The sequence below is a fragment of the Tarenaya hassleriana genome, unplaced genomic scaffold, assembly GCF_000463585.1.
Source record: "Tarenaya hassleriana unplaced genomic scaffold, ASM46358v1 Cleome25, whole genome shotgun sequence".
NCBI lineage: Eukaryota > Viridiplantae > Streptophyta > Magnoliopsida > Brassicales > Cleomaceae > Tarenaya > Tarenaya hassleriana.
This window is the reverse complement of record NW_010965775.1, coordinates 1,939,257-1,953,445: the sequence shown is the minus strand read 5'-3', so window position 1 is coordinate 1,953,445 and position 14,189 is coordinate 1,939,257. Positions and strand designations below refer to the sequence as shown.

At 33.1% G+C, this 14,189-nt stretch overlaps 3 protein-coding genes across 5 annotated transcripts in view; 2 read left to right on the top strand and 1 right to left on the bottom strand.

Moving 5' to 3' along the window:
* Nucleotides 1–3,435, top strand: part of LOC104816553 (arginyl-tRNA--protein transferase 1) — a 3,811-nt gene extending 376 nt beyond the window's left edge. The window contains exons 2-7 of one of the 2 annotated variants that reach the window (XM_010545437.1): nucleotides 2–64; nucleotides 428–466; nucleotides 695–845; nucleotides 1,103–2,209; nucleotides 2,692–3,025; nucleotides 3,153–3,435. In XM_010545437.1, the coding sequence (XP_010543739.1) occupies nucleotides 2–64; nucleotides 428–466; nucleotides 695–845; nucleotides 1,103–2,209; nucleotides 2,692–3,025; nucleotides 3,153–3,269 (1,811 nt within the window). In that variant the 3' untranslated portion in view covers nucleotides 3,270–3,435. Of the gene's footprint in view, nucleotide 1; nucleotides 65–115; nucleotides 290–427; nucleotides 467–694; nucleotides 846–1,102; nucleotides 2,210–2,691; nucleotides 3,026–3,152 lie in introns of those variants that run through there. The other variant, XM_010545436.2, reaches the window with a different exon arrangement.
* Nucleotides 3,436–3,585: 150 nt separating this feature from the next.
* LOC104816552 (protein yippee-like At3g11230) lies at nucleotides 3,586–5,768 on the bottom strand. Of its 2 annotated transcripts, XM_010545434.1 has the most exons (6): nucleotides 5,706–5,768; nucleotides 5,367–5,465; nucleotides 4,414–4,457; nucleotides 4,139–4,247; nucleotides 4,002–4,057; nucleotides 3,586–3,895 (listed from the first exon to the last, which is right to left on the bottom strand). In XM_010545434.1, the coding sequence occupies exons 2-6, from the start codon at nucleotides 5,460–5,462 to the stop codon at nucleotides 3,814–3,816; spliced, it is 387 nt and encodes a 128-aa protein (XP_010543736.1). In that variant the 5' UTR covers nucleotides 5,463–5,465; nucleotides 5,706–5,768; the 3' UTR covers nucleotides 3,586–3,813. The 2 variants fall into 2 exon arrangements, with proteins under 2 accessions (XP_010543736.1, XP_010543737.1); XM_010545435.1 differs by lacking the exon at nucleotides 5,706–5,768 and having other exon boundaries at nucleotides 3,586–3,914; nucleotides 5,367–5,699.
* Nucleotides 5,769–12,854: 7,086 nt separating this feature from the next.
* The window catches only part of LOC104816550 (cytochrome P450 90A1), a 3,770-nt gene continuing 2,435 nt past the window's right edge, over nucleotides 12,855–14,189 (top strand). Inside the window, exons 1-2 of the mRNA XM_010545431.2 lie at nucleotides 12,855–13,605; nucleotides 13,965–14,114. Coding sequence (XP_010543733.1) covers nucleotides 13,030–13,605; nucleotides 13,965–14,114 — 726 coding nt within the window. The 5' untranslated portion in view covers nucleotides 12,855–13,029. The remainder of the gene's footprint in view (nucleotides 13,606–13,964; nucleotides 14,115–14,189) is intronic.

Here is a 14,189-nt window from a genome sequence, read left to right as displayed (position 1 = left end):
TGGGGCCGCCGCAGGAGTTCCTGCGGCTACTGCAAATCCTCCACTCGCTCCAGTATATCTCACGGTTCGTCTCGTCCAGTCTCTTCGGTGTTGGACTCATTTCTCAGTTTTTATTTGTTGTCCCTGGATTTGGGTATTGAATGGATCAGCAATCGGGCGATTAGATGGTTGGGATGTTTGAATTTCACGATCTGATCCTGTTTTTGATTTATGAACGAGAAAGAGATGGGCTTATCGAGAATAAGCCGAGATGATGAAGTGTTTTTATTGTGATCTCGTGTTTCAGATGGTAATTTGTGAATACTGCTTGATTTTCTTTTGTTATTTCATTGTCTGATCTCGTAAGAGCGCAAAGTAAATATCTTTAACTACTTGGTTAGCAATGGCGGTCATTAACTCAAGTGTCTCTTTTCCATTCCCTATACAGGTTTATGGGCAGAGAGTCTTACTGTTGATGACTACCAAGGTTTGTTGCATTCCTTCTTCCGCCCTTTCAGGAAGTGTGTGTGACCATGATGAACAATTCTCAAAGACAAAATGTTCATAGTTGAATTAGTTATAGGGTGGAATGTGTGCGAGATGAAGTTAATGTATGTCCTTAACTCAGTACAGATCCCTTTCCGACAGCATCTTAATGTTTCTTCTGTGGGGTTGAAAGATAAATTTGATGTGCCTTTGTTTATGTATCCTCTAGCTCTTCTCGACCGAGGCTGGAGACGATCTGGCTGTTTCCTCTACCAACCTGAGATGGATAAAACATGTTGCCCTTCTTATACAATCCGTTTGAAAGCAAGTGACTTTGTTCCTTCTAAGGAGCAACATCGAGTATGCAAAAGAATAGAAAGGTGTGACTAGTTGCCCTTCCTTTCCTTTCCTTTCCCTTGAATCAATAGTTGAAAGTTTTGATAAACTTTTGTTCTGTCCGCTGAGTTGCAAACTTTCCCTTTTTCCTTTTGAATATCTTGTAGAACTCCATTGGTTTTTCTTATCTTGTCAGCTATTTTGTTCTCAAACTTCATTTAACTTCTACAAAATCAGTCTCTGCAGCCACTGCAGAACATCTTTACTTTCTTATTTGTCTGTTGCAATGGTGTCTTTGAAGGTTCTTGGATGGCCAACTAGATGCAAAACCCAGAGATCAAACAGAAGATCCAAGCACTTCGTCCCCCAGTGAAATTTCAGATTCGTCAAGAAAAAAACTCATGGCTGTTAAGAAGGGAGAAAATAGTAAAGTAGAACCAATTATGAATGATTTGTCTGAGCAAATTGATAATTCTGTACAGATATGCGTACAAAGTGGGGAGTTTCCTTCCTATATTCAGGTACCAAAAGCTTCCGTAAAGAAGGTTTTGGCTGCTAAAATGAAGCAACTGGCTGAAGGTCCAGAAGAACTTTTATATACCAGCAACATTGCATTCCAGATAGCAGCTGCTATAAAATGCACTCAGGCATCTGAGAAAGAGGAGAGAAACAGTGGTGAAGAGAATAGATTATCACCTGCGATTATCTCCGAGAAGTTGGCACAAGCCATGAATCAGCTGGGAGAAATTCCTGGTGTCTCTGTTAAGGCCTGCAAAGGTCATATCAACTTTTTTGCAGCTTCAAAAGTTTCTTCTTTCGATAGAGATGTTCCATTTGGTACCATCTCCAAAGGAGCCAATTCTCTGTGTGATGATAAAAGTCTATGTGCTACAAAGTCCTCGAAAAGTCCTCAGACAAGAAAGCGGAAGCTGGAGATACTTTTAAAAAGATCCAGTTTTGATCCGGAGGAACACGAGTTATACAAACGATATCAGCTGAGAGTGCATAATGATAAGCCAGAGCACATCACAGAGAGTTCATACAGGAGATTTCTGGTTGACACTCCATTGATAGAGGTTCCACCTTCTGGTGATGACAAGGTTCCTCCTTGTGGATTTGGCTCTTTCCATCAGCAATATCGAGTTGATGGCCGTCTAATTGCTGTAGGTGTGATAGACATCCTTCCCAAGTGTTTGTCCAGCAAATACCTATTCTGGGATCCGGACTATGCGTTCTTGTCTGTTGGGAAGTATTCTGCCTTACAAGAAATTAATTGGATCAAAGAAAATGAGGCCCCCTGTCCTACTCTTCAGTATTATTATCTTGGCTACTATATACATTCCTGCAGCAAGATGAGATATAAAGCGGCCTATCATCCCTCTGAGCTTCTATGCCCTCTCCGTTACCAGTAAGTTTCCATCCAAACTGACGTGATGCCACCGGTTTTTGTTACTTACCCGCCTTTAATGTTTATGGTTCATGGCTATCACGCTGTATGTTTTGGCTGATCACTGTAGTAGTTAGTAGTTGGTTGATTTAGAATGGACGTATAGCTTCGATCTGTTATAGTAAAGTTAGTTTTATGAAATCTCTAATGAGCAAAAAGACATAGGAGCTACCTTTGTTAGATATAGGCTGTTCCATAGAAGCAAAACAACTGTGACCTCGGTTGAATGATGTTGCCATGGAAATAATGAGGTGGAAAAAATGGAACTAGTTAAAGAAACTATAATCTGCCATGGTTCCGTTAACCTTGACATCTAGGGACCGGATTTTATATCTTCCTGTTCTGTGTCACGGTGCTAATTTCAAATTAGTTTAATCCTTTTATGGCCTTGGTAGCAATCAGAATTGGTTTAATGTTGATCTAAAAGAGTTTTTGTTTTTCAGGTGGGTGCCATATGAAATTGCAAGGCCCCTACTCGATAAAAAACGCTATGTCATCCTTTCAGATTACACCAATTCACGATGTCAGGATTCTTTACTACCTCTTACTTCCGAAACTCTCGTGGAATCTATGTGTGAACATCAAGACGTGGAACCAGGGGAGACAAGGGACCGTTTTCTGGATAACGGTGAAGAAGATGAAGAAATGGATGAAGCCGAGTTAGAAGACTCTGATAGTGACTCAGACCCTGAAAACAATACATTTCCTTCCTCAGCCGAAGATAACGACATTAGCAACATTCTTATCGGTCTCAGTGAATCTCGTTTCAGATACAAGGTATGTTATACCCTTTTTTCTTAACGATTTTATATCGATTATATGAACTAGTCTGGATTTTGCCGGGTACGACGTTTAAAATGGGTCTTTGATTTGCACCTGTCATGTTGAAAAATCGTTCTTGAAGGAGTTAAAACCGATGATGAATCCTGTTGGTCGGAGGCACTTAGAGCCAAGGTTGCATAGCTACAAAAAGGTTGTGGGAACTGAGCTTTCTGAGAGAATGGCATATGAGCTCCGGTAAGCTTAAGACAGTACCATTGAGTTCAAACTAAATAAAAGATGTAATAATAATAATTTACAGACAGTTATCCTGTTCTCTTTGTTGCGTGAGCCTCTCATTAAGCATCTTTCAAATTGTGACAGACAAAATTATCATCTGATTCAGCTGATTTTATGTTATGCTTTCATATGAAGTAAAAATATTCATGTATTATATATTCATATATGTATATATGTGTGTGTGTGTGTGTGACATCAACAGCATACTGGTGTTATAGAATAATTCAGTAATACTTCTGAAACACAAAACAGAACTTGTCAGAGCCACTGTCTGAAAGTGAAACAAACAAAAAAATGTTTCTGATGAATCAGAATCTTTAGGTTATAAAGACAGAAATATCATGTATATATACATACAGCTCTGTCCAAAATAAGGATGAATGATGATCCAAGGATAAGCTTTCATCCTTACACATCAGCAAGAACTAAGAAAGGAGATGAAGGAGAATGTACAATTCAGATTCAGAAGATGGTGCAGACCCAAAAACCCAAAATCCCATCAATAATCAATCATCCTCTGGATCACTTGCACCGGCTTCATGAGCCACCCAGTTATTGTTGCTCCCTTCCGGTCCCGATACCTTGAACCTGCCCACATATGTTTTCACTAAGATAACGGCCTCAGAATGCGAAACCCGACGTCTCAGAGCTGTATACAACCTCTAACAGATAGATTATGTTTCATTGTACTGACCGTTCAAGAACTGATTTTCCTTCCTTGTACTTCTGGCTCTTCTCATAAGCAACCTCCTGCAATATAATAGGGAGGATGTGATTAACAAACAAAGCCACAATAGTTTTCGATCGAGATTCGACTATGAAGTGTTTTACATATTTCCATCCCAAGTAAGATCCGCATTTGATGCAGTAAATATCAGCCACTGTGTGCAAGCCGGTCATCATCATCCTGTCTTCCTTCTCTCCAGGACAGACATTCACACTGTCAAAACAGAAGCAGTACAGCAGTAAAAAGTGAAAAAGGATAAACTTAACTAGCTTTCATCATCATCATCATCATCAACAACGGGTTAAAGAGAAGAAAAAAAATGTATAGGTTCTGAATACTACCGACAAAACCCGAATGAGACCCGGATAAGAAAACTTACACCTTATTAAAGAGATAAGCTTTACCATGTCTGCACTGAAAGGACTGTAACTCAAAACAACAAGATGTCAGTGTCTTCTTATGTAACCCCATTAGGTTTACGCAAATGCCGAAGACAAAATATTTACTTGTATACCTATAATCTAAATGCAAACGTGATGTATAAGGCGCCTACATTCTTACGAGCACGAACAAAACAGAGCATGCTAGAAATTTGAAGTTCCATAGCTAAAGATCATGCAAAATTACCAAGAAAAATAAAAACTTTTTGGTACTTTTACAAATAGAAACATGAAACCCTCACAAAGTCTGCCTCAGTATAGACAGACGCATTCTGAAACTAGTTCCAAAGATTCAAAAACACATCACAGGCACAAATTTATGGGCGCATACATTATGTTTATGAGTCAACAACATTATGAAAGGTCCCATAAAACTTAAAACTCAACCTAGATCGACTAAAACAGTCCTTGGAAACATGATGCATCGAACATTTAACCGCAACCAAATCTCATTCGATAACTCAAACAACAAGACCGAACACAATGAGAATGCCACGATGATTCCAAGAGCTATATCTCTGTTCCTCATCCCTTTGACTGAACATGAATGAATCCATTATCAGGCTTCTCTGAAGTTAGTATTAGCAACGGTTCATGGGTTTTTCAGAAATCATTACAAAAAAAAAACTTCATCCATTTGTAATGCAAAAGCAACAAGATTCCAATCAACTTATTATCCAGGCTACATTACAACATCTCAAGCTTCAACCTTGAACAATAAGAGACGATCAATCAGAATAATGATGTCAACACAAAGAATAGCTAAAACACACACATGATTTGATCATAGAGATATATATACACAGTACCCAGATTCAGATTTCGCAGCAGAACCGCTAAATTTCGGAACCAGAAAAGAAAACTGTAAAAAAAGGGAGAGAAAAGATTGAACCTTTGAGACGACATCTTCACAGACAGCGAGATGCGTCTTACAGTGCTTGCAACAGTAAATCTTCCCTTCCAAATTCAGCAAGAACAACCTCCCCATGCTCTTTAAAAAAAAAGACACGATCTTCAAGCGATCGAAAGAACAAAAACAGGAAAAAAAAATCTAAATGAAACTCAAGTTGGGACGGTTCCGATCCAAATTCATCTAACTGTTTGGTCTGATTAACAACGGAAGAAGAACGTGAGGATCTTTCCGAAATCGCAAGGGCAAACGGATTCGGGGAAGAAACGATGGAATACGGAGAGAATCGAAACTGCGATTTCAATGACTAAAAAAACTGACCTTTCTCTCGTCTTCTGGTTGGGAGAAACGTGGACCGGACAAATTCACCCCCCGGCTTTTTTCTTTTTCTCTTTTTTTTTTGCCCCCTTTTTTTCTCCATATATTATTATATTTAATTGGATACGCTAAAATAATTGTATGAAAAATAAATATGTCTAGAACTAGAAGTAAATATTTTGGAATTGGATTCAATATATATAGGATTTAGATATTTGAGTTTTAAAAATTGGAGAAAAAATTTCCCAATTAAAGTTTTCGGACAAAGTTTTATTTTTAACCTAAATCATTAGAGATGCATATTTTTGCTTAAGATTACAAAACTTGAAGATATCAAAGATATATTTGTAATATTTATTTAAAAAAAAAGTCAAAAATATTTTAGTTATTTTCTTATTTATTGAGGTGTTGGCGGATAATTGATTTTGAAAGCGTGAATTTTAAATTCGATTCTGATTCACATATAATTATTTTTTAAAAGATAGTTTTTCAACTTTTCTTTAACATTTATCTGTGAAATCTCATTCCGAGTTTAAAATTTTTAAATATTCGATACATATACATATACACATATATTTATATATATATATACAATTATTTATTTATTACTATTATTATTATTATATTGTTATTTTTATTTTTATTAATAATTTATTAACTTATATATATTTATTTATTAAAATATTACTACATCAGTTTCTTGATTGTATTTTTTGGCTAGGATTTATTTGTTACATTTTATAAAGTAAATCTAAGTATAAAATTTTTTTAATAATAAAAAAGTACGTGGAATTTTTTTTGACGATTTTCCTTTTAAACTAATTATGTTTTTTTATTCCATCACAAAACTATATGCTAGAAGATGGGCCGGCAACAAAAAAAAATTCATGATGGTATATAATTTTCAACGTAATGGACCTTTTCCTCTTTTTATTATTTGGGCTTCTACATAAATTTGGAAACACATTTTATTTTATTTTTAAATTTGAAAAACAAAAGACAATATGATGGATCCAACACAAATCAACAGCGGCAGAAACAGGGATGCAAAATTGAAGCCACATAAATTACTTTTTATCATCTTGACATAAAATTGAATTTTATCTTAAAAATATAAAAATATGGTTTGAATTCTATATGTTATGACACACACACACACACATTCAGAAGTCACTTTTCTTATTTCTTGCGTTTTTTTTAAATGAACTAAAAATTTAGATTCAAATAAAAAAAATGCAAACATGAATGCATTGAATATTCTTAATTCTTGTATCTATTAATTTACATTCAACCAAAAAAAAAAAGAAAGAATATTTTTGTATGGTGTTTTCTTTTGGTTTGATTTAAAAAAAATAGATGAAAATAAAATGGAAAAATAGGATGAGAAAGTGCGCACGTGAAAGACTGACAGAAAGAGTTACCCTACAAAACGCACACGAGTGAGAGAGACATTGAGAAGTGTGGTGTCTTTCACACGTGTGGCCTTTTTGCAGTGCCTTCTCTGACTCTTTGACCCTCGTCTTTCTCTCTCCTTTTTTTTTTACAATAAAGTTTTTACTGACAGAATAAAATAAAAATTTTAAAAAAGACATATATGTTTTCACCAGCGAAAGAGAATGAATCAAAACAAGAGTCATGCGGTTAAAATATTGGCATTTCGGAGTTTTGTCTTCTACCGAGTGTTTGGCAATTGGAATATATTGTTCTCACTCCCAATTTGCCCCTCTATAAAATTATTTAAATATCATTTTTTTCTATATGCTCAATTAGCTATCGTGTGATGGGGTTTGGTCTTTAATGTATTCGTTAAATATTAATCAAATTTTAAACTGTATATTTATTGTGAAAACACAAATAAATAAGGTTGCCATTTTGGATTGGTTCAATTGAGATATTTTTTTTACCCCTGGTAAAAAAATATAACATCGCATTTTTATATATTGCAATTGATTATGATATATTTTTTATTAATAAAAATATTTTTTATTTTTATATATAATAATTAAAAAATTACATTTTTCAAATTTTGCTATCCCAACAAGTTATATAATAAATTAAATTTGGTTATATTATATTTAAATAATCAAAATGGTAAGGCCTCCTACGATTTAATGCGTAGGAGGCCGCCGGTGGATCAAATGCTTTGCGACGTGGCCATACGTCACTTGACTTCAAGTATGTGATCTAAAAGCAGCAGTAAGTGAAAAAAAATATCCAACTTGTATTCTATCTTTGACAATTCCATTTTGAAATTATTGTAATTTCTATATATATATATATTAAGTGATAGTTATTTATTCCAAACTATGGTTCGTTGATTATTCTTAAAAAAAAAAAACATTATCACATGCGTTATATCATGCATGTATCATGCTAATTGTGTTCTAAAAATGTTTTAATTTTCTCTCTCTGCTGATATATATTGTTATAAATTATGGTAATTGACATATTAACAACTGTTGTTGTTATTAAATTATGTATTTTATTTTCGTAAAAGAATATAGAGTTTGGAATCTTTGGGATATTATTGGGTCACAGATTTAAGCCCTAATAGTATACAAGATTTTATCAGATCAATGTGGTCCAACGAATGTAACTGATACAAATTAACAATGGACCAACGCCGACTATATGATTATCCGTATAAATATTTTTTTTATGAAATCCGTTTAAATTATTTATAGTGCATGTATGATTGATACATCTTCAAATGTGGTATATATATATATATATATATATTCGCTTGTACTTTTATATTTGGATAGTATTGTCTTCGAATATGGATGCTACGAAATAGAAATGTAAGTAAAATGGATATTCCACTAAAATATTTATATTAATTAGCTTCTTAATTTTGTAGTCCCACTAACCAACCAGATTTAAAAATAAATATATAATACGGTATTGTTGGATTTCGTTTATATTTACCGTGGTTAAATTCCTTTATATTAAATTTAGGTGCACGTTATTTATTAATGGAACCGATCTAAAGTTTTTTAAGGAAAAAATGATATCATTTATATCCAAAATATAAAGCGATTCTCTAAAATGTTTTTATTTCTAACAAAAACAATTACAATTTTTAATATTTTACGCATAACCTACGATCCTATTGCTTTTATGGGTTACGTTCGCGTTTAGAAGCCTCTAGCGGTGACATGTATCGGATTACGGATAAGATCTTTGTCGGGTACATGAGAAATCCAGTTGCAGATTTGATAAGTGAGAGATTTGTCGTTAATAATAATAATAATAATAATAATAATGTTCTTATAAAATAATAATAATAATGTGCATACGGGTCGTGATTGATGACTGCAAAATGCGTGGGATCTTAGAAAGACAACAAGGGAGAAACATCTAAAATATTTTTGGACTTAAGCCAATATAGACTGTCATTTCACACGTGGATTTCAATATGGTTTGATTGTGGGTATCATGGGTCTCGTGTTTTGTCAAATCACATATATCCTTCGTAGTATATACACAATATATATTATATATGCGTGTGTTTGTGACATGATCGAATTTTTAAAAATTCGATTGCTTACGTGTCAAATCGAATTTACTAATACGTATTAGAAGGATAAACCGAAATAGCTTCTTATTTATATCTTCAAATTTCTAAAAACCAAATCCCAATATAATTTGATATCGTTTACAATACTTTTTTAGTGTGTGTATACACACACATATATATACAGTATTGTATTTGCCCCCAATGAATGTTTATTTACTACATTAAAAATAATACGGTCCAATAAATTGTTCGTCACTTTCTTATTTATTATGTTAAGTTGAATCAATACGCAACAGAATTTATAAATGAATTAGTCGTGTGGTTGGGTGACCTAAGGGTTAGGTTTGTGATAGAGTTGATTTCTAAAATGCCCAAATTTTTATAATCGAATATACATATTCAAAGTCAGAGTAATATTTATGTTTAAAAACATTATATAAAAAGATTTTTGAATTTAATTTTTTATTTTAATAACGATCCAACCCATGACCTAAATTAATGAAATAAAATGCAAAAAGGTCTATTTTTTTTATCTTATACATAAATTTTAATATCGTATAAAATATGGTGTGTGTATATACATAGTAAAATCAATGAATGCATATGATGAAATATTTTTTTGACTCATGCATACTCTCTATGTGGCTAATACCTCAAAATATTAATATTATAGGATTGTTATCCGTAAAGATGGAGCATTTATTTTAATTAATTTTCTGTTAACTTTGTAATCATGGAGATTAATGGGCGAGAAGACGTGGCAATGTATCAGATTATTATTTATTTTAAATAAAAAAAATAAAAAGCATCGAGTTGAACATTGGATTACGATGACTTCGCTTTCATAACATTTCGTAGATATTATTTTTATTTTCTGAGCAAAAAGTTTATTTGGAAGATTTGTTATCCCCTCGATATACATATATTCAAATTAACTATAAGATAATTTTTTTACAAATTTATATATTATCCTTTTATTTGATTACTGTTTTAGTGTATTATTAGTCTAAAAATCAATTTATTTTTATATCAAAATCACTTATTACAGCATTTAGATATTTGTAATTGTATATATATATATATTATTTTTATCGAGAAATTATAAATCAAATCTTAAAATACTAAACTAAACGTAATCTCATAACTAATTTTCTATACAAAATAAAAAAAGTTTTTGTTTAATTTGAAAAGTAAGGAAACATTTGCGTTAAAGTTTGTTAGTAAAAAAAATGGAAATACGAAGGGATTGAATTTATCAAGTTAAAGAAATTAAGATATTAGAAAACTTAATTTATAATGTCGTTTATAAATTTAGAAAGATTACGAGAGAGAGAGAGAGAGAGAGAGAGAGAGAGAGAGAGAGAGAGAGAGAGAGAGAGAGAAGATGGTTTATTAATGCAAAGGACTCAATTCTCTCTCTCTCTCTCTCTCTCTCTCTCTCTCTCTGTCTCTCTCTCTCTGTCTCTCTCTCTCTCTCTCTAAGGGGAAGTGAAGGTCATCTCATCAATATTCCTATGGACGTAGCCTCTTCGCTTTTGCTCTTCTTCTCCATGTCCCTTGTCATTGACTATAAATTAATTCTCCTTTTATTATAAATAAATAAATAAAAATTGTTTTTCCGATTTTTTTTAAAATTTTTATTACTTTTTTTTTCTATGTGATATGTTTAACAGCAACTCAACCCCACGGGCACAGAATTTCATATACACATTTCATATTTCTATATACTTTGCCCGGAAAATGAATACTATAGACCAAAATTTGATATATAAGTATTGTTCTTTTAACTTATTTTTCAGAATAAATGTGTTGAGAAATTGAAATTATAGATGGTACCACAAACCTAATTAAATACAAAAAATATATACTTGAACCCTTTACTTTAATTTATTTTTATGGTATAGAACATTTAACCTAATGACATATAACTAACTATATTTGGCATGGATATAATTTAAAAGTTGATTACATATATTTTTTTTAAAACATTATTAATTGTAAATGAAATAAATATAGAATAACTTAAAAAAATCGAACGCTAACGATTTGTTTTTTTAATAAATATTTTTATTAATGCAACTTAAGTTATAGTCGAATCGTAATATAATTCAAATCGAAATAAAAATAAAAAAAAAGTCAATTGAATACGTTTTTAGTAAATAAAAACAAAATAATAGAAATTTTATAATCAAATTATGAAATACACATTCATATTTATTTTTTTATAACAATATTAAATGTATAATACAAAAACATCTTTCAAAAGGTTATAAGGAATCAAATCTAATCTAAAATCACATCTACAGACACAATGTATGGAATTATCAATTAATTAGCGCAGAAAAGTTCAAATCATTAAATACTAAAAAAAACAATAGTTTTAATTTTAATGGAAATGAATAGATCTAACTTTGTATTTAAGTAATAATAATAATAATAAAAAGATCATGTGAAATGTTCATATGCAAAATGTGGACCAACGATGCACATGCTCCATCCTTCTTATGATCCTTTTTTTTTTGAGTAGCCATAAAGCTAAGTTAGTGAAATATAGAAATCGAAAAATGTTTTTTTCCCATTCCATTCATTACTTTGCCAAGCTGAAAATGCCCCCAAAATATTTAAAAAAATATTAAAAATAGAAAGAAAAAAAAACGATGAGAAAACGTCGCTAATCGCGAAATTCTTTTTGCTTTGACATTTGGTAGCGAATTTATTATAAATCATAATTATGTTTCGTGTTTTGATTATTAAAATTATGGTTTTCGCTAAAATCTCTGTGTAGTAAATTTATAATTCATAATCGTGTTTTCACATTTTCATAATAATGTCTTACACATTTTCTTTTTCTTTTGTTTTTTTTTTCCTAAACACGTTCTTAGTTTCCACCATTACTGCGTTTACGTGGAAGATCCGCAGATAAATACAAAGATATGGTTTGTTATGATTTTTATGTGTTTTAATTTTAAATTTAATATTAAATTAATAATTTTTCAGCGTAGCTGTAATTTTATTTAAACATTGTAATTTTTAAATAGTTTTAAACCCACAGAATTTATAACATTTTTCAATATCATTGCGTTTTTAGGTTGAAGTGTGAATATTTGGGAATTTCTTTTTCTCATATTTTCTGAGTTTTGAAATTTTAAATTTTCAATGCAAGTAATCTGTAGTGTAATTAAAACAAATCTTCCGCAATCTTATTTAGATTTTGTTGTCTTTATGTTTCCTACGAGTACATATTTAATGCATTATGATGAATAATATATAATTTTGTACCATTTCCCAATATTGCCTTGGATGCTTATAATTTCAGCAAAAAAATTAAATGAATGACGGAAGGTTTCGGCCATCAATAAATTTTAATATAAATACATTTCTATTATTATTTCGTTATCAAAGATTTATTATATAACTCATCATATATAATCATATTAAAAACACATGTATATATTACTAGATTTAGACAAACCATACAAGAACCTATTTTAAATATTGGTGTAATAGATAGATAATCTCTAAAATATAATTTCATTTCGTAATAAAATGGGAAAAAAAAAATCAAACTTTAGAAGAAAAAGAAAAAGAAATAGTGTAAAATTCTATAATGATGAAAGGGACATACTTTATTTTGGTTGCAGAAACCCCCCCGTGTGTGTGTGCCCACCCTCTCCTCCATTAATACTCCCACACCTCTCTCTCCCTATCCTCTTTAACAACTCACACCTCTACATACACCTCTACATATATACTCTGTATCTCCGCCTCCGTGTATATATTTATATATACACACACATCTCTCTACACATGGTACACCTTCTCACCGGCAACCCAATGGCGTCGCCGACAACGACATCTTTCTCCTCCGCCGTCTCCACGGCGGCCACCATCCTCGCCGCCGCCGCAGCCTCCGTCATCTTCGTCATCCTCCGACGCGTCCGTTACCGGCGACTGGGGCTGCCACCGGGGAATCTTGGACTGCCGTTGATCGGAGAGACGCTGCAGCTGATCGGAGCCTACAAGACGGAGAACCCCGAGCCGTTCATCGACGAGAGGGTAAAGCGGTTCGGACCGGTTTTCACGACACACGTGTTCGGAGAACCGACGGTTTTCTCGGCGGACCCGGAGACGAACCGGTTCGTGCTGCAGAACGAAGGGAAACTGTTCGAGTCTTCGTACCCGGCGTCGATATGTAACTTGCTGGGGAAACACTCTTTGCTTCTGATGAAAGGCGGACTGCACAAACGGATGCATTCTCTAACCATGAGCTTCGCTAATTCGTCGATTATCAAGGACCATCTCATGGTCGACATCGACCGGTTAGTCCGGTTTAATATGGATTCTTGGACCGGTCGTATTCTTCTCATGGAGGAAGCCAAGAAGGTTAAAGCACCCACCTTTTTTCTCTTGCTGTTTTGTCGTATCAAATGGGTCGATAGAGCAAAGTAAACCCACTTTCGATCTCTGTTTTTTTTTCTTAAAAAAATTCGCACCGAGTTCATGACTCAGTGAGTCGTCGGACCGAGTCGACCCCGTGCGGTGGGGTCGCATGCAAAGAGTCGTCGAAGGCGGAGACACTTTAAACGAACAATACACAGTCCGATCTCTTGATCTCTCTGGTCCGGTCGGAGAGAGACGGGGGCTCGTGTGTTATGTCCTCTGTTTCTCAAAAAAGTGTTAATACATATGTGTGAATGTAATGAAGATATATATATATAAGAGTGTATGTATCGATTTTGCAGATAACATTCGAGCTGACGGTGAAGCAGATGATGAGCTTTGATCCAGGGGAGTGGAGTGAGAGACTAAGGAAAGAGTATCTTCTCGTCATCGAAGGCTTCTTCACTCTCCCTCTCCCTCTCTTCTCCACCACATACCGCAAAGCCATCAAAGTAATAATTTAGTAATAATTTTAATTAAATTAAAAAAATACCCCTTTAATTATACGCATGCTTGCGTCCGTCGTG

What these genes read in the sequence shown, in the direction of transcription:
- LOC104816552 (XM_010545434.1), bottom strand. Translation starts at nt 5,462, where the DNA reads ATGGGGAGGTTGTTCTTGCTGAATTTGGAAGGGAAGATTTACTGTTGC. An exon ending in GCTTATCTCTTTAATAAGGT is followed by an intron (nt 4,248 to 4,413) that starts GTAAGTTTTCTT and finishes CTGTTTTGACAG; the next exon opens with TGTGAATGTCTGTCCTGGAG. An exon ending in GGAAAATCAGTTCTTGAACG is followed by an intron (nt 3,896 to 4,001) that starts GTCAGTACAATG and finishes ATATGTGGGCAG; the next exon opens with GTTCAAGGTATCGGGACCGG.